The sequence below is a fragment of the Sinocyclocheilus anshuiensis genome, unplaced genomic scaffold (assembly GCF_001515605.1).
Source record: "Sinocyclocheilus anshuiensis isolate Anshui unplaced genomic scaffold, SAMN03320099.WGS_v1.1 scaffold907, whole genome shotgun sequence".
Classification (NCBI taxonomy): Eukaryota; Metazoa; Chordata; class Actinopteri; order Cypriniformes; family Cyprinidae; genus Sinocyclocheilus; species Sinocyclocheilus anshuiensis.
In genome coordinates this window covers 1,015,945-1,040,202 of record NW_015546133.1, presented here as the reverse complement: position 1 = coordinate 1,040,202, position 24,258 = coordinate 1,015,945, and the positions used below count along the sequence as shown (strand labels likewise).

General features: G+C 38.6%; 1 protein-coding gene across 1 annotated transcript in view; it reads left to right on the top strand.

Annotated features, from left to right (window-relative positions):
• Nucleotides 1-24,258, top strand: part of LOC107701125 (protocadherin Fat 3-like) — a 67,087-nt gene that overhangs the window by 7,948 nt on the left and 34,881 nt on the right. The window contains exons 3-11 of the mRNA XM_016503064.1: nucleotides 7,784-8,101; nucleotides 11,646-11,707; nucleotides 16,427-16,741; nucleotides 16,863-17,073; nucleotides 17,602-17,673; nucleotides 18,292-18,428; nucleotides 18,865-19,140; nucleotides 19,716-19,926; nucleotides 20,143-24,237. Coding sequence (XP_016358550.1) covers nucleotides 7,784-8,101; nucleotides 11,646-11,707; nucleotides 16,427-16,741; nucleotides 16,863-17,073; nucleotides 17,602-17,673; nucleotides 18,292-18,428; nucleotides 18,865-19,140; nucleotides 19,716-19,926; nucleotides 20,143-24,237 — 5,697 coding nt within the window. The remainder of the gene's footprint in view (nucleotides 1-7,783; nucleotides 8,102-11,645; nucleotides 11,708-16,426; nucleotides 16,742-16,862; nucleotides 17,074-17,601; nucleotides 17,674-18,291; nucleotides 18,429-18,864; nucleotides 19,141-19,715; nucleotides 19,927-20,142; nucleotides 24,238-24,258) is intronic.

Sequence of the window (24,258 nt, the reverse complement as noted above, 5' to 3'; positions counted from 1 at the left end):
AGGGATAAGGCAGAAAGAGGGAATCAGATGTTCTCAGAGACAACACTGAGAGTCTACCTTGAGGATGTAAATGACTGTGCCCCTATGTTTATTCCCAGGAGTTACAGTTGCCGTGTGTTGGAGGACCTTCCTATAGGTGCAGTTATAGCTTGGCTGCAAACGCAAGACCCTGACCTTGGATCTGGGGGATGGGTGAGGTACTCCCTGCCCAATGATTTCAATGGAACATTTAAGATCCATGCTGAAAGTGGTACCATTAAGGTTGCCAAAGACCTGGACTATGAGAAGCAACAATTTTACAATCTCTCGGTGGTTGCAGAGGACTTGGGTTTTCCAGTTAAGCTTCGCTCTGAGTCTTATCTTGAAGTGGAAGTCATTGACGTCAATGAGAACCTCAACGAGCCGTATTTCTCAGAATTCGCAGTGAGGGGCACTGTGAAGGAAAACTCTCGGCATGGAACAAGTGTCCTCCAGGTGACTGCTCAAGATGATGACAAGGGCAGAGATGGAGTGATCAGATACTCTATCAAAGCTAGAAGTGGTCTTGGAAGGTTCTCCATTGATGAAGAAACAGGTATATATTGTTTGATTCTTTATGTGTCTTTTGGTTGTGCTGTCTGCTATTCTTTGTCTTTTTTGAAGACTAACCAGTCCCGAGTTGATGCTTGCACAATAAAACAAAACCTGTGAAAATGGTTGTGAATTTATGCCCTAACATTTTACTGCAGTGTGCTGACTGAATGGTATTAAAAGGTCACAGTGACGTTATTTCTCTTGGCAATGAATTTGTGCTCTGAGTCTACAATTGCCTGTGAAATTGCCGCCACTGGAAAAGACCACTGACCTAGAAAGGTAGGACTTGACCTCTGTGTGGTTTGAAACAGTGTTCTTCTGTGATTTTCACAGTCTGTGATTTTCAAAATCTGTGAGATCTGGCATTTGCTGTGAGATCTGATATGTATATACATATGTATATATATATGTATATATATACGTATATATATATATACACGTATATATATATATATATACACACATATATATATACACATATATATATATATATATATACATACAAACCTAAATAACACATTTATGGTACAAAACAAAACAACCCCTTACCTCCCTCCCCACCCTAGGTACTTCAATCATACCACACTAATGGTGCGGTCAACACCGCATGATTACTCAGCCTGCATTTTCAAGATATAGGAGAAGAGGAGACCAAATCTTATCAAATTTATCCAATTTTTTTACCAACAGGAATCTAATTTTTTCCAAATGTACTACCTTAATCATCTCTTCCAACCAAAGTTTAGCTGATGGGGCTTCTGTCATTTTCCAAAACCTTAGGATAAGTTTCTTTGCCACAATAAGTCCATAGGACAGCAACTGTTGTTCAGATATTTTTAAGTGACATAATTTTAACAGAAATTCCAAATATCACAAGAAGTGGGTCGGCTCTAATACACTGTGTAAAATATCTGACAGAGTTTTAAATACTTAAACCCAGAATGAGATTAATTTAGAACAAAGAACATAACTATGCAAGGGAGTGGCTACATCAGTCTGGCATTTGTCACAATATGGGGAGACATCTGGAAAAAGTCTATGTAATTTTGTTTTAGTATAATGGAGTCGATGGATAATCTTAAATTGAATAAGGCAATGCCTAGAGTTGACAGAGCATTTATGAATATTCTCTAGTGCATCAGCCCAGGATTCTGAACATATCTCCTCCCCCAATTCTTGCTCCCACTGCAATTTTAAACTCTCTGTAGAAGGTATGAGATCTGATATTTGGAATATTGAAGAAGAAAAAATGCTTAGTTGCTTATTTACGACGTCTTGTGTGGTGCCAGCTTCACTATTAATTACAACTAATGACCATTGATTAGAGAACTACAACAGGCAGTAGGATGTAACTGTGGTCCTCCATTCACATGTCAGCTAATTAGGCTGAGCCTGTTAAACAGGCCCCTGTTTAAAGTTAGCAAGTGGTGCACGCTTGTGCCAGAACCTCAAATGAGCATGGATTTTCCACAGAGAATTGAATGCCCTACCAGCAGCAACAGACAAGTTGTAGGGGAAGCGGAGACATGAGAACAAGTGTTATCTTTCATCTTCAAAGTAAAACCTCTGGGACAAGTAAGGACAGTGGCATTGGCTCAGCATGCCCACTATATATCCGCCTACTGAGATCCATTTAGCTGCCATGTTGCATGGTGTGTTATGAGTCTTTGTCGTTGTCACTGGACTTTTGAGATGATTGAAAGTGGGCAGTTCATGCAATAGACTTACAAACAAGCAGAAATCAAAGCCTCTTGATCTCGGTCCCCAGCTGAGACGTGTTGGGTTGAAGTTGTGTGTATGTAAAGTGATTCCTATATACAAAGTCTCATTGCTCAGATGCAAGAGTGAACTAAAAAAGCTGGTGGAATTTATGAAGTCCTTATCGGCGGAGCGCTCTGCTGCTTTGAGCAGGCATTGGTATTCCTGGCCACACTTTGGGAAATAAATCAGAGTGCACTCTCACTCAGACGCCTGTCGAGAAACAAGTTCAGCACTAATTTGCCTCTGAGATTTGGCCTCTTTTTCTTCAGAGTCAGGTTAAGTCCTTTATGTCAAAATCTCTGACACCTATGCAAAGGGCTGCTTGTGCTGCACATCCCCACACACTGCACAAGACTGATGTTTTCTGTTTTGCTTTTTGAAAGATAACATATTTTTGGAGCATATGGGAGTCGAGGATCTTTACCACAAGCCCACTTCCTCTTACAGACTTCTTGAACTTTGATTGTAATTCAGGGGAGATATCAAGGGTTTTCCTATTGATGCCTGCATGGCATACAGAGGAAACTTCTCTCAGACCGTAACAAAGATTTGGAGTAGAATGAAAGAGACCGGGAAAAGATTTATGCAGAAAGAGAAAAATGCCTTTTCAGCATGTTTAGGCGCAATGCTTGTGAGCTCCTCCAATTCAAGACGCCTGGCATAAAAAGAATTGCCCTTGATCTTGTTTGTAGACACGAAGGATGAGTTGATGGCTTAGTTCTGCTTGATTATGTTCTAAATTCAGGACAAACTATGAATATTTGATAGTTTACATATTAAAATATGAACTACAATTTTTCTCAGGGAATTTGAAATTAAAATGGTGACACCATATGTTATGAATATTATGAAACTGCATTATGGCTAACGCAAGCAAAACATCAGCTATTAAACTAAATAGCATGCACGTCAATGTGACTTGCATTTGAAATGGTTATTTTCTGTAATTTGCAAGTTCTTAGAAGATAATTGGGGCCTCTTTGTGATATTGCTAACCACAAAACACATAATCATCCTTTTAAGTCTGTTGCAGTTGAAGGACATGACACCAATTTTTCTGCTTTCTAGCTCCATAAGCAGTCCTTGATGTTTATAATACACACCTGTTGGTTGACTTTCATGAATAATGATAAATGCTAAAAGCAATGGCTTGTAAAGCTAAAGACGCAGATGGATTTAGTGCTGCTTTCAATGACATGATCAGTGGTTTGAGATTCACAATCAGCTGAAAGCCAATTGCAGCGTGTCAAATCATTTGCATTGCTCTAGTCCCTTTTGCAACAGCAAATTAGTTTCTTTTGTTCAAATGCTTTACAAAATCAGGCACTTAGTGTAAATCTGATTCTCTTTAATTTGAGCTGGGACAGGCCTTGTGTTTTGTAGAATTTCTGAGCCTCAGCATAACCTGTGGGACTCCATCAAAATAACCTCAGCTTCAAAGCTAGAATCTTTGAATCAAAACTGTGGAAAACATGTCTGGGTCTGTAGAGTCCTGTTCCAGACAGCATTGAAACCGTGTGTCACTTTTTTATGCCATCTGTCATATTTCTGGCACGACTGATGTGGTTTCTCAGTGTATGAATGTATAGAAGTTGAGTGCTGTATTCTAAATGTGATCATTAATTGCTTGTGTGACCTATAAATTTATAGCAGTTTGGCTCAGCGTTTTGTTTTTTTATATGATGAAAGTGTGTAATGTGATATGACGACATCAATGAACTTTTTGTTTCCGCACTGAGGTTATATAGCTATCTCATGTATGGGTTTAAAAAGCGAACTTCATACATTTTTAACATCTTTGCAAATTTCAAAGGTTGTTTACTCCGGGATATGCTATTTTCCCTATATTCCCTGAGTTGCAAGACGTGGATGTAATAAGAGCACTTTTAGCTGGATTTCAGACTGAATTGCACCCCAATTTACTTCTATTGCAGTTAAAAAAAAAATCATGTTTAAAAGCAGAAGAAATGACTCATTAGTGAACCTTCTCTCCATACATCAAATTCACTTTAACTGGAACTATCTAGATTAATTGGTACGCTTTTCATTTAACCCTCATTTTCTGTTTGGGTCTGAAAGACTCCTATTTTTAGCTCAAAATGCTTATCATTTAAGTGCCAGGTTCATACGTGTTGACTTTTGCTAATCTTATGAGCACTGATCATAAAGAAACCTTTCAGCTTGATAACCTGCTTCAAATGGACCAATCTTATTTAGTGCCTATCTGAAAGTCTTTGTCTTAACGTTATTTATGTCCTAAATTAAAGGTTTAATCATTTATTTCTGTTGGGTTTTGATTAGTCAAAGTAAGACTGAAGAGTTAATAAGAAGTTAATTTCATTTCAATTTATTATTTTTACATGTACATGTTTAGGATCCCTGGGACTTCAGACATGCAGTAATACTGGGTTAGAATTTAGAGTTGCAAATTCACATACTGCTCTTAATATTTCTCATATACATCTCATATATATTGTATGATATTGTATAATGCATGTTATATAATTTGAGGTTTTCACACAAAAATCCAAAATCAGGGACATTTTCACACAAAAGTCATAATTTGTTTGCACTAAAATGAATTCACCTTTTTTTTTAAGTTTTAATTAATATTTTTTAATTTTTGTATTGTTTTTTTTTATAATCCATTAGTGTTGATGTAATAACTTTTCTAAAAATCAGTTTTCTTTTGTAATTTAGTATAAATAAAGTAAAAATGAGATTGTATTGACACATGAGCGGCTGGCAAATGAGAGGTCCGCAACACGATCATGTAAAACACAATAAAACTGTTTATTGCATTTTTAACTGGTTTGATAATAGAGTGCTGCAGGGGTGACATTTTTGTAGGCCGAAACCCAGAAATCAGTAAACATTTTAGCACTTCCAATTCCTTTGTCCTGAAGTCCTGATAGGATTTTTGAATGGGTTTATGCTTAAATGCCTGAAATAAGGTCTCTCACAAGCTCAAGATATTTTCACATTCTATTCTATGACTTAAAATACATTAGTAATACCCCTTGTGAGTTTTTATTGCACACTGACATAGTTTGGGCATATTTTATGCTAATTACTAGCTGTGGGCAAGCGCTCACTCATTATAATCTAGATTCAATGTTAGAATGTGGGTAAGTATATCTGCGCATACACCTGTTGTGAATCCGTCTGAAATTTTGCATAAGAACATACACAAAATATTATACACAAAATTATTAGTGAATGAGGCCAAAGTACATTTTAAGACAATGTTTGTTTGCTTCAACTATCTGTTTTGTGGTTTCACTCTCTGTTTAACAGGTTGATTAAAAAGTAAAATAAGGGGAACTGGTTTGGTTTTTCTTTGAAGGTGTGTATTGTGAATATAACAGATTTCCTCCAGGCAAAATGACCCGTCACACTGTATTAGTTCTCTGAGCAACCATTCAGTCAGCTTCAGATGTCCCTGTTTAGTTTTCACCCATATCCTTTGTGTCTTTGTCCCCTCGGGTGTCCTACTTCTCAGTGTTTTTAAGGTTTTAGTAAATATCGGACCTGCATGCTGTGTGAGTACTCCTTTTTTTTCCCCCCAGCTTATGCTGGCTGTGAGAGGCGGAATCCCCTCGGCTGAATCACTTCACGGCCGGGTGGTTTTGTTCTGTGCCATGGTTGACCGATCAACTTATCGCATTGCATTGCACGGCCACAAAATGGGTCATTCTGTCAGTGACGCCCCTTCCTATCAGTGATCGTATTTACATGTGCCCGTGATGCAGTGTCGAAGTGCCCCTGATCACAGAATGGCAGAGCCAGCACTTTGGTCAGGAATGATTAGATGTGCTGTGCTGAAGACCTGAAGGTCATACAGTCTCCGAGTGGAGCTGTTGTACCCCGCGGTGGGATTCCCAGCCCATCTAAAGTTAGTGGTATGTCTAAGATGTCAGTTCGGATTGGACACCACCAGCTAAAAATCTGTCCGCTCAGCAAACATGTCCCCTGCAAAGTGTAACTGTATTACACCTAAAGTGTAAACAGACTGTTTGACACAATGTTATATAGAGTAGACCGGGGCTTAGTTGTCACACTTTTCACTTCAGTAAATTTCTGTTTCATGTTGTCACATTTCTCATTCATTGCATTACCACAGTATTTTTTTTTTCCCTATGAAAAACAAAAAACATGAAATGCTACATTTTACATTGTATAACTAGGGCTTCAAATTATTTAAAATTTTAATGAAATTAATTACAACTAAATTAGGCTAAGGAATCACAGAGAAATGCATATATCAATATTTGCTAAAAATATATGAGGATTTAATTTGTTAGGATAATTTAAAAATAAAAGACAGAGGCATTAATTATAGACTTAATCATCAGGTTAATGTTGCTCTTTAAGCATGCTTTACTTTGTCAGACAGGTTCTATTTAAGTGATTTCTTGATTCAACAGGTCTGGCAGTAATCAGGCCTGCGTGTTGCTAATGAAATTTAACTCAGCTTTCTAAAATGATGTGGTTAATCACAGTTCTTTCATGATTTAAGAGGAGGGGCAATTAATTTTTCACGTAGGGCCAGGTAGGTTTGGACAGCTTTTTTCGCTTAATAAATGAAATTATCATTTAAAAACTGCATTTTGTATTTACTTGCATTATCTTTGCGTAATATTAAAATTGGTTTGATTATCTGAATCTTTTACGTGTGACAAATATGCAAAAAATAAACAAAACAGGAATATATTAGAATTAATCATTAAATAAGCATATTTAATTGGCAGCCCTATATATTATAATGTATACATTTATGTAATTTACATTTTTAATATACACAAAATAAGCAAATCTTGTGACAACTAGCCCCTTTGACCCCTATAACAATGATTTCTGTGTAGCTGACTTCCACACTGAATCATTTATTGCAGATGATTTTATTCACAATTGAGTTGTGGGCAATAGACTGTAGAAGAGAATGAAACGCTTCAAAAAAACAAAACAAAAAAATTTTCTCTGAATTGCTTTAGGTTGGTCTCAGGTATCGTTGACAGTTGAGTAAATTTCCCCAGAGAAAATCTGAAGAGAAATTACACCTTTAGGCAGACCACACCAGCTCTGGTCTTGAAACACTCTGCTGAACTGACTCTGGGTTCTGGGAGTGTGTGTCTAAAAACATATTCATCTTTCAGCTTGACGGTAATCTCCTCAAAATGTTAGGCATATTACAGTTTAATAAAGTTTGACACCAACGTTTGACTCATGGTAGGGTTGAACGCTTTTGATGTGTAGTTGAATCACAAACCAAGTTATAGATAACTTGAAAAATAAGTTAATGTTCCTAGCTCACTCAGGCCAGAGTGCTGATAGCGATGGATGTGTCATAAAAAATGTCATAAAAGCTCACAAACTTTGTGAAATACTTCTTGTTGAATTCATCAAACAGGTGATCGATATTAAATATGTTTTTTCCCTGTTCTTACAGGAATGATTTACACCACTGGCAGCCTGGACTGCGAGACTCAGGATTCCTACTGGCTAACGGTATATGCAATGGACCGTGACGTGGTGCCTCTCTCTGCCTCTATTGAGGTGTTTATCCAGGTGGAGGATGTGAATGATAATGCACCTTTGACCTCTGAACCCATCTACCATCCATACGTCTTGGAGAACTCTCCCAAAGGTGTGTCTGTGGTCCGTATCCAAGCCCAGGACCTGGACATTACTGCCTCAGATAGCCGTCTCATGTATCGAATCACTGCTGGGAATCCTCAGAACTTCTATTCCATTGATTCCAACACAGGTAATAAAAACTGTTTGAGTTTTTGTTTTTCTCTATGAAGAAACAAGAAAACCCATAGAATCTTATGTTATATAATATCCCATATTTTTCATTTAATATATAATATTTTTCATAGTTAATTACAGCTTAATTGGGCAAATCATTTAGTTGCATATATCAATATTTGCTAGAAATTATAAGGATTTAAATTATGAAGATAATTTAAAGATGAAAGACAAAACTTTTAACTATAGACATTTATTAAGTAAATGTCTGATGAATTTATTACAGTTATTACTTTGAAGTAATCACTAAATCAACATAATATATTTGCTTAGGAATTAATAAGTGATCTGTATAAGATTATACTAACAATTGTATGCAATTTACATTTTATGCAACTTACATTTTTAATATACAAATAAAAATAAGTAATATATATACATATATATACTCTATGAACTTGTTATTAAAATGTTGACATTTACATTTTTAAATATAAAAATGCAAATTTAGTAATATATGTGATTATACTGCATGCTTACATTTGTAAATTACATTTTTAATATAAAAACAAACATTGTCATGTAAATGAGATTATACTGCACTAACTTGTCATTTACATTTTGAATACAAACGTACAAACGTAGTAATATACGTGAAATTATACTGCATGAATTTGTAATTTACTGTTCATGTTAAATATAAAAATACACATTTAGTAATATATATGAGATTATACTGCACAAACTTGTAATTTACATTTTTAATATGCAAATAAAAATTAGTAATATATATGAGATTATACCGCATGAATTTGTGTCATTAACATTTTGACATTTACATTTTTAATATAAAAATGCAAATTTAGTAATATACATACAATACATATATTTGTAATTTACATTTTTTTATATAAAAATAAAAATGTAGTATATGTGTGTGTGTGTGTATGTGTATATATATATATGATATTGTGTTGCATGAATTTGGCATTTACATTTTTAATTTAAAAAACATTTGTAATATATTAAATTATACTCCATAGTGTACATTTATTTACATTTTTAACCTACAAAAATTAAGCAAATCTACAGGAAATAAATAATAAGAAATAATTTAGTTTCCCTTTGAATTTGTGAGCAAATAATTCTTGATCATATTTTCCTTTGAAATTTCAGTGCACTCTCCCCGAGTCCAACCTCCTATCTATCGCGTTCACAAACGCTTTCACAAGTACTACTAAACAAACTGAGCAGCACAGACTGTAATCTGCTCTGAGTCGGGACATTCTAGTGTGAAGTGTTAACACACATGCAGAGTTCTGATCCCATGGTATGCTGGGTGCATGCTGCGCTGCTGATTATGGTGACTGCGATTTCACTAAGTACAACATGTTACTGGATCAACATCCTTGTTGATCCTGGAACAACATTCCAATTAACCAATCAGAATTGAGATAACTTTTCAGGAAATATCTGTTTTAGGCTTACGATCAGAGTTAGGTGCTTCTACACCCTTGTCAATCACCTATAATTTCACACTGATTTTAGGAATAAATTATGGGTAGGGTTAGGTTTAGGGGTAGGGATTGGGTTTAGTCTATATTTTTTTGACAGTAATGTTGATCCAGGATCAACAAAAGATGATTGATCCAGGAACATGTCTTACTTGGCAAAATCACGGCGACCTCTGATTACACTGAGGTGCTGCTTTCCTTGTCATTTGAGAAATGAGTCATGGGAGCTTATGTATGCAGCTGTAGTCAGTGAATTAATTAAACAAGGTTTGGTTGCCAGCAGGAAAGCTTTTCATTCTACTATCAGCAAATCCCTCCAAGGTAGCATGTGGCACCACATATTTACACTGGAATACAGAGGTTTAAGCTCAATAAATCGAACTCAATATATGAAAAATTTAACGGGGTCTGAATACTTTCCGTACCCACTGTATAATGAGATGTGACCGAGTGTGTGCACTGTGCATGCACTGATATGTAGCAGAGAGGTAATACTGTATTTCACTCATATGAAAGCCTTTGAACTGGTATGAGTGTTCAAGGATGAAATACATGAAAAACTAAATGCGGAAGGAAATGAAATTATGGTCGAATCAACCCAAAAGTATCAAACCTTGAACGTTTTATAGTTTGACCCTGGACTGCAGTCATAGATTCTACTTTAGCTTCAGCCACTGCTGGGAAAAAGCTGTTGTAATTGCTCCCCACTTATCTAGCTCTCTTTTTGTGATTGTCTGTTGAACTCAGCCTATGTGTTCAGATAAATTGCATTGTGAGCTCTTTTATAAAAACAAATGTGCTGTGACTAAGCCAGCAAGCAATTACTGCACCCTGAAAATAAAGAGTGCATGTTTGATTATTAGTTTAGAGCGGTTGCCTCTAACAGAGTCATATCTCAGAGTCATACGAATTATTTTCATTACAAATGACCTCCCAACAATATCTTTATACTGTACTTAAATGGATGGCTTATGAGTGAAAATCCTTTTCCTACACTTTCCTCTTTGTGCTTCAGTCCCTCATCAGCTCTGAGTTCATAAATCCTTTAATTTCTCTAATTGAGTCTCTCTGGATGACACACATTAGGGAATACTGTGGATTCCAGCAGTGCAATTCAACCTGTGCCATCAGGAGTTCTTTTGTTGCCATGGTTATATTTCACAGAGAATCACTGGCTCAAAAAGCACATACAATAGGTTTATGTTAGGTAAATAATGGGAACTTGTGCTAAAATGGTCGCGGTGTTCTCCAAAATGATGAAATTTGCAATACATTTGTACACGGTGTATATATTATTTTAAAAACAGATTATCAGGAAATCACTTTATATCACTTTATCACTTTGTTCTGTGGAACACAGAAGGAAAAACGCACTATCAAGCTTAAAAAAGGATGCAAAAATACCAAAAAAAGTATGATAAAAGTCATCCATATTACTGATGTACACTATAGTCCAAGCTCTGGATGGAAATAAGTTATACATTCTTCAAAATATTATTTTCATGATCGATGGAAGAGGGAAAGCCATATGGGCTTTGAAAGAGATTAGGATGGGTAAATATTTTTTTTATATATTTCTTTTAGAGATTTTCAAGCCCTCTTCTCTTCAGTTTGTCAATATGTCCACAGCAGGAATTGTTGTCAAACCCATTGACCTACTTAAAATTATTTAACTTCAGATTCCAGCATCCAGATGTCTTGTGCCTTAAGGAAGCATTCATATTCAGGAATGTCTTCCTGTTCTCAATATCTGCTGTTCTGTCTGCACTGAAGTGTTTTTAAAACCACCAGGGGTTTAAAAAACAACCCTATGCATTCTCCACATGCCATCTGTGGGTTTACGCCAAAGGCCCTTGTGTCGTGAGCTGCTCTTTTTCTGCAATAAACAAACGGTGTTGTGTAAATTTATGCACCCTTGCTGACATGTTATTAATCATTGTCTAGTGGAGCGGCTTTCCATGATTGTTGCAGCTCTTTCATTGCACAATTGTCATGGAATTTTGGAGCTTATTCAATTTTATAATAAAAAAAAAAAATGTTTTTCAGGACTCATCACCACCACGTCAAGGAAACTGGACAGAGAGCAACAAGCAGAGCACTTCCTAGAGGTACTGGATACTTCTTTACCTGTCAGACAGTACCTTAAAGGAGTAATTCAAGCAAGAAAAAAAAACTGCCATTAATGATGCTTTCCATTTGAAGTTCAGTTTGGGATATTCCATCTTGATATCGCCATTTTAATATATTTTAACATTTAATTTATTCCTGTGATGACAAAGCTGATTAGCGTTCAGTGTTCAGTGTTACAGGATCCTTCAGAAATCATTGTAAAAAGCTGATTTGGTGCTTAAGAATTATCAATGCTAAAAATAGTTGTGCTGATTAGTATACTGTATTTGCATTTTGCTTTCAAGCTTAAAAAAAACACACACAAAAAAAAACACAAAAGACTTGAAGCTTGACAGCCATGAACATTCACTGTATGGTAAAGAGGGGCATGTCCATTCTTTAAAATGCCTCATTTTTATTAAACTGAAAAAAATAAGAACATACAGGTTTGGAATGACATGAATGCATGTAAATAATAATAGTTTTTATTTTGGGGTGAACTATCCCTTTAAGTGCAAATGCATTGATTCATAGATTCTAAAGGGCAGTTTTATTAGTTCATAAATTAAGTCATGTAATTCCACAAATAGTCATAATGAAACTATGATGTAACTACAGAGCAGGCTAAAATGATTACCCATCAACAGCCTCAAGAATTTTATTGATTATCATACAGGATACACACTGACTTATTTATTGATCTGTTATAGGAACACATTTGTCTGTCCAACAAAATAGAGAGATGCTACCAGTAACCTATTGAATTAATTGGAAATAAGGAGAATCAGTTGTAATATCGAGTGAGGAATGGATTTACACATGCAGGATGTAAAGGCAACAGTGTTTCCATGTGCTTTTTTATTTCTAATGTCTTATAATAAGTTGCAGTACAGCAAATGACTTGTCTACATTTGCATTATGAGTGACAGAGAAGATAAAGCCAGCGCATACTGACCAAGGACTCTTATTTATCACCAAAACACGTGCAGATGTGCAAATGTTCATACAGTCTGGTGAGCAGCTCTTAAATTACTGATCAGTCAATAAGGGCAGTACAGTAGCACTGATCAATGGGATGGGTGTGGCTCCCCGTGATCCCTGCTCTACATGGACCGAGTGGAATGAGGGCCATTGATTTTTGTGTTCACTAAATGATGATTCACTCTGCCGCAGGCTTCAAGTTTCAAAGTTCATATCTTACATCTAGAGCCTCAAGGTGCCTGCTTTGACAACGGCCCAGGCATCAGTGTCTCCAGCGTAGAGGAGCTTAGTTCGTAGAGGCTTTCATGATCTACTGCTTGTGAGTTTTGCAGTGGTGTAAAATGCCCCTGGCCCCTGTTTTGTGGCCACTGTCTGATCAAGTTCTGTGAATCTCCAGTGGAGCTCCATGTGAAAGAGTGAGACCAGTTCTTTTCCAAAGAATATGTCTGTTGATGTATTTTTCTATTCATTTATTTTAAAATAGAGGTTGTATAGGGACAGTTTTATTTATAGACATTTTAGTGTTTTTTTATTTTATTTATCTGAATAACAGAGAGAGAGAGAGATGTAGAGTTGCTGTGAAGGTGTTAAGGTGTTTGAATGGTTTTTGGATCATTGCTGTTGTGTTTCTAAAGTGTTCTAGGTAGTTGCTAAATAGTTAATTACTGGCCCAAGTCAAAAGAGGCCACCCTCAATGCCCTAGATATGGCTGGAGCTGCTCCTTTAAAGGGGTCATATGATGCTGCTAAAAAGAACATTATTTTGTGTATTTGGTGTAATGAAATGTGTTTATGCGGTTTAAAGTTCAAAAAACACATTATTTTCCACATACTGTACATTATTGTTTCTCCTCTATGCCCCGCCTTTTTGAAACGCGTCGATTTTTACAAAGCTCATCGTTCTGAAAAAGCGAGGTGTGCTGTGATTGGCCAGCTATCCATTGCGTTGTGATTGGCCGAATACCTCAAGCGGTATTCGCCCGAAATGTTACGCCCCTCACCATACTGTTGATACCGTCTCCCAGCCGGAGCGACTTTAGTGCAGCATTTGATACTGTTGATCATGCCATTCTATTGTCACGTCTTGAACATTATGTGGGCATCCGTGGAAGTGCCCTCAGTTGGTTTAAATCTTTTCTTACTGACAGGACCTTTTCAGTTGGCATTGGAGGCTCTGTCTCATCCATAGCTCCTCTTACCTGTGGTGTTCCTCAAGGATCCATTTTGTCCCCAACTCTGTTTTCATTATATATGTTACCTCTAGGTTCTATTCTTAGAAGGCATGGAGTATCTTTTCACTTGTATGCAGATGACACTCAAATGTATCTGCCTTTTAAGCACACTGACAAGAAAGGCTTAGAAACCTTGCTTGCCTGTCTAAATGACATAAGATCCTGGATGTCCTCAAATTTTCTACACCTTAATGCGAGTAAAACTGAAGAAATTGTGTTTGGGCCCTCTGTGCGGAAAGGTTTCTGTCCCCCAAAGATCTTGAAAGAGTCACACATGCTTTCGTTTTTATCTCGATTGGACTACTGTAATTCTTTATATGCTGGAATGTCCCAGTCCTCTATTACAAGGCTTCAAATGGTGCAAAACGCTGCAGCCAGATTTCTAACGGGAGTCCGCAAACGCCAACATATTACTCCTATTTTAATGGCTCTAAATTGGTTGCCGGTTCGTCATAGAGTCGATTTTAAAATATTGATGTTTGTCTTTAAATCCCTTAATGGTCTTGCACCCTCGTACCTGTCTGAACTTTTAAATCTGAACACATCAGTCAGGTGTCTGCGGTCCGCAAACAATTGCTCTCTAGCTCAGCCTCGAACACGACTGAAGTCAAGAGGGGTTCGTGCATTTGCCGTTGTTGGACCTAGGCTCTGGAACAGTCTTCCTCTTTATCTGAGATCCCTGTCCTCTGTACATGAGTTTAAATCGAAGTTAAAGTCTCATCTCCTGGCCCGAGCTTTTTAGCAATTCTTAATTATGTTCTATTTAATTTTATGTCTTATTGCTTTCTTTCTTTATCTGTATCTTAGTTTTATATTCTGTAAAGCACTGTGGTCAACTCCTGTTGTGTTTATTTGTGGTATATAAATAAATGAAATGAAATGTATGTGGGGGCGTGTTAGAACAAGCCATTTTAGGAGTGCGTGGTTAACTCTTAACTTTTATAAGAGTCCATCAGAGGGTCAGAGTTCAGTGGTGAGTGGGGCAAAAGAGGGGGGGGGGCAAGGTCGGGAGGGAGTTCAGCTTCCTGACAAGCCTGATGGATGAAGCTGTCCTTCAGTCTGCTGGTCCTGGCCTGGAGACTCCGCAGTCTCCTCCCTGATGGCAGCAGACTGAAGAAGCTGTGTGTCGGGTGGGTGGGATCACCTGCAATGCAGAGGGCTTTGCGGGTGAGACGGGTGTTGTAAATGTCCTGGAGGGAGGGGAGAGAGGCACCAACGATCTTCTCAGCTGCTCTCACTATGCGCTGAAGTGTCTTGCGGCAGGACGCGTTGCAGGCGCCATACCACACAGTGATGCAGCTCGTCAGAATGCTCACGATGGTGCCTTTGTAGAAGGTGCACATGATGGGGGCCGGGGCTCTGGCTCTTCTGCAGATCTCACGTACAGAATATCTCTTTGGATTTGAGACTTTAGTGTTTGCAACTTTATAGATCTTCTTTATGCACCAAGAGCTTGTAACACTCCAAAGAGAAAGGAAAAATTGAAATCGCATCATATGACCCCTTTAATGTAAATCTGGGATTTTTGTTTTTTTGCCTGTTATAATGTCTGCTTGTCAAAAATCTGGTTGATTGCTTAACTTGAGGTTTCATTTATATTAGTACAAACGGGATGAGGATGAGTTACAGGATAGGATATTCAAGAACAGAAGTAAATTATAATCTTAAATCTGTAGTATGTTATGGCAAAGCATTTTGTTGCACAAAGATTGTAGTAAAATGAAAAGGTATTTGAGCAGATGTTGTAAAGAATAAGTAGAGGGAAAAATTTACATATGCAAATCATATAATAGTTCAAAGGTTTGGGGTCGGAAAGATTTTTTAAATGTTTTTGAAATAAGTCTCTCATGCTTTCCAAGGCTGCATTTATTTGATCAAACAATATAGTAAAACAGTAGTATTGCGAAATATTATTAAATTATTAATTATATCAATTTCTATTTTAATGTATTTTAAACTGTAATACATTCCTGTGAGGGCAAAGCTGAATATTCAGCATCATTACTCCAGTCTTCAGTGTCACATGATTCTTCAGAAATCATTCTAATATGTTGATTTGCTGATCAAGAAACATTTCTTCTTATTAAAAATGTTGAAAACAGCTGTGCTGCTTCATATTTTTGTGGAAACCATAATGTGTTTGAATGAAAAATTAATAAATAGAACAGCATATATTTGAAAAAAATCTTTTGTAACATTATTCATTAGATCGATTTAAATCATCCTTGTATTCATCCTAATATTTATTTCTTTCAAATAAAAGCCCCAAACGTTTGAAGGGTAGTCTATAAAATTAATGAAGACATGAGTAAAAAGATATGTACATGGGTGTATGAATGAACGTATGGAGAGAGAAGGAAACATACGTGTAGAGTAAAAACTCTATTTGCAGCTTCCTTGGCCTGTTAAAATTGAATATTGGCACTGAAATGAAAATGCACTGCTTACTTTATCTTCAGAAGCTGTGCATTTTTCACCATAATTTTGTTTATATGTGTTTATCTAGGTTACAGTTATGGATGGAGGAGGGACCTTCAGGCAGTCCACTGTCTGGGTGATAGTGCATATTCAGGATGAGAATGACAATACGCCTGAATTTAAAGAGTCTGTGTACCGCATCAGCCTTCCAGAGCGGGACCGCAACAAACGCGGTGATCCTGTCTACAGAGTCTTCGCTTATGATCGAGATGAAGGGTCTAATGCAGATCTCACGTACAGCATCGTGGATGGAAATGATGACGGCAAATTCGTAATCGATGCTAAGACAGCCATGGTGTCTTCCAGGAAGATGGTCACAGCTGGTGGCTATGATATACTCACGGTAAAGTGTCAGACAGATGGGCACTTCAGTGGCTATTAAAGAAAGTTATTTTTTTTCATGTGACTATGATTTTTTTTTTCATCATAAAGTTTTCAGCCTTTTTTACTTCATATTTTTTCAGATAAAAGCCATTGACAATGGGACCTCTCAGAAGTGGTCGACCGCCCGTTTGCATGTTGAATGGATTCGGAAGCCCATGCCTTTGCCACTAGCCTTGCTATTTACCGCAGCCATTCACAACTTCACAGTGGCGGAAAACGCCAAAGTGTACGAGTCAGTTGGAGTGGTCTCGGTTTGGCAGACAGAAACTCCTTTATGGTTCAACATCATTGGTGAGCATCAATAATGCAGCAGTACCAGTCATAAATTAAGTCAGGTTGCACACTTTAATGTCCCTGATATTACTGATGTTACTGTCTTTGGATGAATCTCTTGTGTTGTAGCATTCCTCAGTTGCTTTGGATAAAACCGTGCGGATAAATGAGTAAATGTAAATGTAATTTAAAGGAGTGGACATCTGTGGTAAACTATTCTGACAATGATTTACTCCATCTGCTTGTTGCTTACAGCTCTTCTACATATTTATCATTTGCACCTATACTGTTTACTCCTAAGTTAGTCAACTAAAATATGCAAAGAGGGTCATTTTGATTAAAACCTCTCAGTATTTGGGATTTTGCTGAGCTTTGCAGATGTTGTCCCACATGGTGGAATTGCTTGTGTAAATTTAGTTGGAAAACTCCTGAATGAATAAGCGTTTATAAACAGTTGTTTTTGATTTTGTTTCACTTAATATGAGCTTTTGACAATAATGCCTGTTTTCTTTTTCTCTCCGTTCATCTGGATCTGTCTCTGAGAAGGTGGAAGAACGTCCCGGGAGATGTTTTATATCCCACAGAGCTCCTGTGGTGGAAACTGTTCATCTGATAGTGGTAGGCTAACTGTCAGTATTTTGTAGTTATTTTCCTAAGCGTAAAGGGTTGGCTGGTTTATCTGATACTTTTAGATACTCACTTTAAAAACTCCATTCGCTGCCGGGCAAACGTGAAGCGCTCAATCCTGTAAACACTTTGAGTGCTGAGATACCTTCCAGACTTTGGGTCTTCTGATCTCACTTAAGTGGAGTGGAAATTGAGTGGAATTGGAACAGATGCATGATGCAATGCATACTAAAGATGCTCAGACAGTTTGCCCTTATCCGTCAGAATGGACCTGAATTAATGATTTGGGAATCTGCAGTGGAGAGGCCTGAACTTGACACAGATGTTTGTGGGAGTTGAAGATAAGAGACCCGAGGCTGATGGGAAAGATCCCAACATAAAGCCATTGATGTTTTGAAAGCTGTGAAACTGATGAATCACTGTGAAACATAAAAAATGTATTACTCACAGAAGTGCCAAGCCGCATGACAGTTCGATTGGTAGAGTGTTTACCTTGATCCTTTTCTGCTAAACCTTTACCTCTTCATTGGATAAATAAGTGCATACAAAGCATTTTCTGTCACTTTTAATTTTTCAGGTAATGCTGACTGTGATTTATTGGTGTAATAGGTAACTATGACGGTCCATTTGATATTCAGAGAGGGATGGGGACCATAGTAATAGCCAGACCTCTAGATGCAGAGACACAGTCACTATACAACATGACCGTACAAGTGACAGATGGGACAAACACTGCTACTACACAGGTATATTTTTAGTTATACAAGCCTCTTGGAAACTTTTCCTAACAGATGTTACAAGTCTGCTAACTTTGCTAGAAACTAGCAAAAAGAGTATTCCTAGCTGCTGTGGTTGAAATATCCAAGAGAGAAACGTCTGTAAGATTTTAAGCAATGTGCTAGCTTTTATCTAATTTTATCAATACAAGTTAGTTGTGTGAAAGAGATATCTATATAATCTTCCCTGAAAATGTCTTCAGATATGCCAGGGGCTGCTGAGTATTCCAGTGTCCCAGAAACCCACATTGTATTGTCACTCTAGCCTGTGCGTTTTCTGTTTCTTATTTAAGCTCTTTTGACATCAGTGCCTATTGCAACAGTGTAGATTACTTCTGCATCTATTTAAATGAGATGACGGTCTCTGTGAAAAGCTAAAATGACTATCTGTCTGCTCTATCTACAGATTTACATAAAGGTTTTGGACAGCAATGACAACAGTCCTATTTTCTCTGAGCGTGCATATGAAGTCTTGGTGTCTGAGGATACGCCAGCTGACACTGAGGTCTTGCGTGTCCGGGCCAGGGACAAGGACGAACGGGCAAAGTTGAGCTACTCTATCCATGGCAGCGTTGATCCGGCGAGCATGCGGATGTTTAGGATCAATCCTGGTACTGGTGTCATGTACACAGCAGATCAACTGGACTATGAGACCCGCACTCAGCACATCCTTACTATTATGGTGAGAAATAACATTTGTATTATTAAATATGTATTATGATTAGCGATTTCAAAGCTGAAACAGACCATTTCACGTGTCAGACAGTGGGGTCCAAAGGTCTGAGGTCACTAATGAAAATGCTTCTCTATTTGCATTTTTCTAATTTAATAAGGTAATAAAAATGTCTAAGAATAATTATAAAGATATTTTTAAAAATAATACTTTTTTTAAATTATATGATCAACATCATAAATTGGTGAATAACTAAAAAAGATATTCAAATGTTCATAAAGCATTTTTGAATGGTTCAAAATAAAAGCTTTATATTTGTTTACAAGTTTTTTTTAATCAGTGTGGACTCTTAAACCCCACTGTATCTGCTCTTTATAGTATATAGTATTTTAGATAATCATACATATAGCTCAGCATACCAAATTTTATATTTTGACAATTTAAATTTTTAACTGTTCCTTTCTGTCTGCTGTCTTTTTTTCTTCTTTTTTCTCTTTTTACTTGTTTCCTCACAAATCTTTTCCATGCAAAATCTTAGTTTTTCTCCTCAGGTCTGTTGCCTTGTCTCTCCTCCTCTTTTTTAGGTGAAAGATCAAGAATTTCCCTATTATAGAGATTTGGCACGGATTATTGTGACCTTGGAGGATGCCAATGACCAGCCTCCCTTTTTTACTCGCACTATTTATGACAGTACAGTGTTTGAGTTGGCCCCTCCAGGAACGTCAGCTTTGCAGGTGATCGCACTAGACAGAGACTCAGGGAGAAACAGGGAGATAGTTTACTCGATTGATGCAGGTAAACAGCTCTTGAATTTATTATGCTCCCTGATAACATTTCATTGTTCAGTTGTTTTGAGTAAAACTGATTGTCTGTTCCACAGTGTGTGATGCATTAGCTCATTCTTTTAACCTGTCATGAATCTTAAGATTTATCTTCGATGTATCCTTTACTCAACATGCCCCTTTTCATCATGAACTGACAGGCATGTGTAATTTTTTTCCCCTTTCACAGGCAACTCTGGTGGCATATTTGGAATAGATTCACTATCTGGCATCATTTCAGTAGCTAGAGAGCTAGACCTTACAACTGTGGGCTTTTATACCCTTACTGTGAGAGCCACAGATGGAGGTACTCCAGCATTAAGTAGCACCTCTACTGCTAGGATCGCCATCTCTCTGTCTGATTTCTCCAGTCCAAAGTTTGACCAACAAGAATACCAGGCTGAGATCACGGAGAATGTAGCTATTGGGACTTTTGTCATATTGGTCTGTGCAATTAGCCGAACCACTCTGATTTATGACATTATACAAGGGAATGATGAAAAGAGGTTTAAAATAAACCGTTACACAGGTGTCATCACAACACAAAGGAACTTTGACTTTGAGATGACCTCCTCATACATGCTGGTCATCCAGGCCATAAATATGGCTGAGATTGCCTCCAGTGTCACTGTCTGCATCCAAGTAGTTGATGAAAATGATAATCCTCCAGTTTTTCAGGAGCTCTCATATACAGGGACCATCAGTGAGGTGGCCCCCATCAATAGTGTGGTGATGAGTGAGGATGGAAAGCCCCTGGTAATTGAAGCTACTGATGCTGACAAGAATCACAATGCCCTCCTGGTCTTCCAGATTGTGGAGGACACAGCAAAATTGTTCTTTACTGTGGACTCGGGAACAGGCTCCATCAGAACTATAGCTAAACTGGACTATGAAACATTCAGTGCTTTTTATTTTTCTGTTAATATGAGGGACAGTGGCAGGCCTCAGCTAACAGCAGAGAAGCCAGCCATGGTCCTAATCAGGGTTGTGAACATCAATGACTCTCCGCCTCAGTTCTCACAAGAAGCTTATGACACTGTTTTGCTTCTTCCAACATATGTTGGGGTTGAAGTTCTGAGAGTAGAAGCCACTGATCCAGATATGACCACTGATCTGATGTATTCCTTGGCAGATAGCAACTTGGAGCACTTCGAAATGGATTCATCATCGGGTATACTCACAGTCAAAAACAATAAACTTTCCAAAGACCGTTATCGTTTCAATGTCAAAGTGTCAGATGGGCGGTACATTTGCACAGCGCTCGTGACTGTGTTAGTCAGGGAGGCTATGGACAGTGGCCTCCTATTCAGTCAAAGCACATACTCGTCCTCTGTACTAGAGAACAGTGTGAACATTACCACTGTGAGCATTGTAAATGCTGTAGGAAACCGCTTAAATGAACCACTGAAGTACACTCTTTTGAATGCAGGGACACGCTTTACAATTCGTCCTACATCAGGAGTCATTCAAACCACAGGAGTTCCTTTCGATCGAGAACAACAGGAACTGTATGAGCTGGTGGTAGAGGCGAGTAGAGAATACGACCAGCTGCGAGTTGCTAGAGTAACCGTCAGAGTAGAAGTTGAGGATGTTAACGACAATGCCCCTGAGTTTCTAGGCCTTCCATATTATGCTGCTGTGCAGGTTGATGCAGAACCTGGCTCATCCATCTTCCAGGTGTCTGCGACAGATTTGGACAAAGGGATAAATGGAGCTGTATATTACGAGCTTAAGGAGGACCATCCACATTTTGAGGTGAACAAGCTCACTGGGGAGCTTACTCTTAAAAGGGCCTTTGATGCAGACTTGTCCAATGTTGAATATCCACTGGTCGTCCTTGCACGTGATGCAGGCTACCCCTCCCTCTTCACTATTGTAGAGCTTCCAGTTACAGTTGTGAACAAGGCCATGCCTGTGTTTGACAAGTCTTTTTATGGCATATCAGTTAGAGAGGATATTGCAGTGTCTACTCCCATATTATGCATAAATGCCAGCAGTCCAGAGGGCCAAAACATTATATACACTATTGTGGAAGGGGATCCCTTCTTTCAATTTGACATTGGGTTTGACAGTGGTGTAATTAGTGTCATATATCCTTTAGACTATGAAACCACACCCTACTACAGGCTAACCATCAGGTCTACAGACACTCTCACTGGAGCCAGATCCGAAGTAGATGTGGACATAGTTGTGGTGGATGTAAATGACAATGGCCCTGCATTTCGTAATGTATCATACACCACCACTTTGCCAGAAAATTCAATGATCGGGTCTAGTGTGATACAGCTCTGGGCGACCGACAAGGATTCAGAAAAAAACAGTGTAATAAGCTATCAAATCTTCTCTGATGGATTTAACAGCACAGATTACTTTCACATTGACAGCACTAGTGGACTTGTGTTAACAGCCCATCTACTGGACTACGAATTTACACCGAGCTTCAGCTTTATCGTTAGAGCAAACGACAACGGTTCCCCATCCCAGAGCAGTGAGGTCACGGTCACCGTCTTAGTGAGTGATGTGAATGACAACCCACCATCCTTCAGCCAGCCACTTTATGAAGCTTTTGTGAGCAAACTGGCTCCCAGAGGGCACATTGTGACATGTGTCCAAGCTTCTGATGCAGACAGCTCAGATGCCGAGAGTCTGAGATACAGCATACTCTCTGGAGATGAGAAAATGAACTTCATAATAGATTCTCAGACAGGTGTCATTTCCTTGTCCGGCCAGCGCAGACAGGGGATACGGCCAGCGTACAACCTCAATGTGTCTGTATCAGATGGGGTCTTCACCAACACTGCACAGGTGAACATTCGAGTCATGGGGGCCAACCTTTATAGCCCTGTCTTCAGTCAAAGGTTCTACTTGGCAGAGGTCCGCGAGAATGCCCCTGCAGGTACCAGAGTCATTCAGCTGCGTGCCACAGATGAGGACTCTGGGATTTTTGGTCAGATCATGTATTCCTTTATCAATGACCTTGGAAAGACTCAGTTTTACATTGGAGCCGATGGCCTGATAACTACAGCTCAAAAACTCGACAGAGAGAACCTAGTAAACAGAGACATTGTGCTAACTGTAATGGCACTCGATGGTGGGGGAAGAGCATCCTTCTGCACTGTTAGGGTAATACTTGCTGATGAAAATGATAATGCTCCACGTTTCAGGGCTATAGAGTATAGAGTTAGCATAAAGGCTAACGTGCCAATGGGATCACTGGTAACTCAGATCCAGGCTCAGGACCCAGATTCCGGCGATAATGGCAGAGTTAGCTACTCGTTGTACAGTGAGGCAAGGCTTCCTCTAGTGGACGTGTTGGAAATTGAGCCTGACAGTGGCTGGATGGTCACAAAGGGAAGCATAGCACATCTTAGAGGAACGGTCCTCTCCTTTTTTGTCAAAGCTACTGATGGAGGCATTCCAGCCAAACATTCCCTTGTGTCTGCATTTATTCATGTCTTACCACCTGATGTGAATGTGCCCTCCTTCACCCAACCTCAGTACTCTTACACGGTCCCAGAAGACACACCTGTTGGGACAGTCTTGGGATCAGTGTACTTAAGTCCTGGTCAAACTGCTTTCTTTTCTGTGGTAAATGGAGAGACTGGGGAGAGTAACCAGGGTGGGACATTTTTGGTTGAGAGAGAAACTGGACTTCTAAGCCTTGTTAACCCCCTTGATTATGAACTCATCAACATTTACCGTTTCAAAGTTGCAGTCATCATGAGACAGGCACTGGTTGAGTTCATGTCTGTAGTGGATGTAGAAGTCAAGGTGCTGGATGTGAATGACAACAAACCGTTATTCGAAACCAGCTCTTATGTGGCAATGGTTATGGAGGGCATGCCTAGGGGTACACGGGTTATCCAGGTACGAGCGCTTGACCCTGATTGGGGCTCTAACGGACAGGTTTATTACAACCTTGGCCCGACCCTAAATCAAGAGCAGGACAAAGCTAGTGGATCTAAATCTGCCGCTGGTGCTATGTTTGTTATTGACAGCAAGACTGGTTGGATCACCACTCTCGGTGACCTGGATCATGAGATGTGTCCATCTTACACCTTCAACGTGGTGGCATCTGATCTAGGTGAGGGTGTCGCACTTTCCTCCACAGCCATAGTGACTGTTGCAATCACAGATGTTAATGACAACCCCCCTACCTTCGAGAGGGAGTACTACAGAGGTGCTGTGAGAGAGAATGACCCTCTGGGAGAGGTGGTTTTAGTACTGAGCACTCGTGACGGGGACAGCTCTGATCAGAATCGGCTTGTCAGCTTCCATATCACAGGTGTGTATTAAAGTAGGCCAC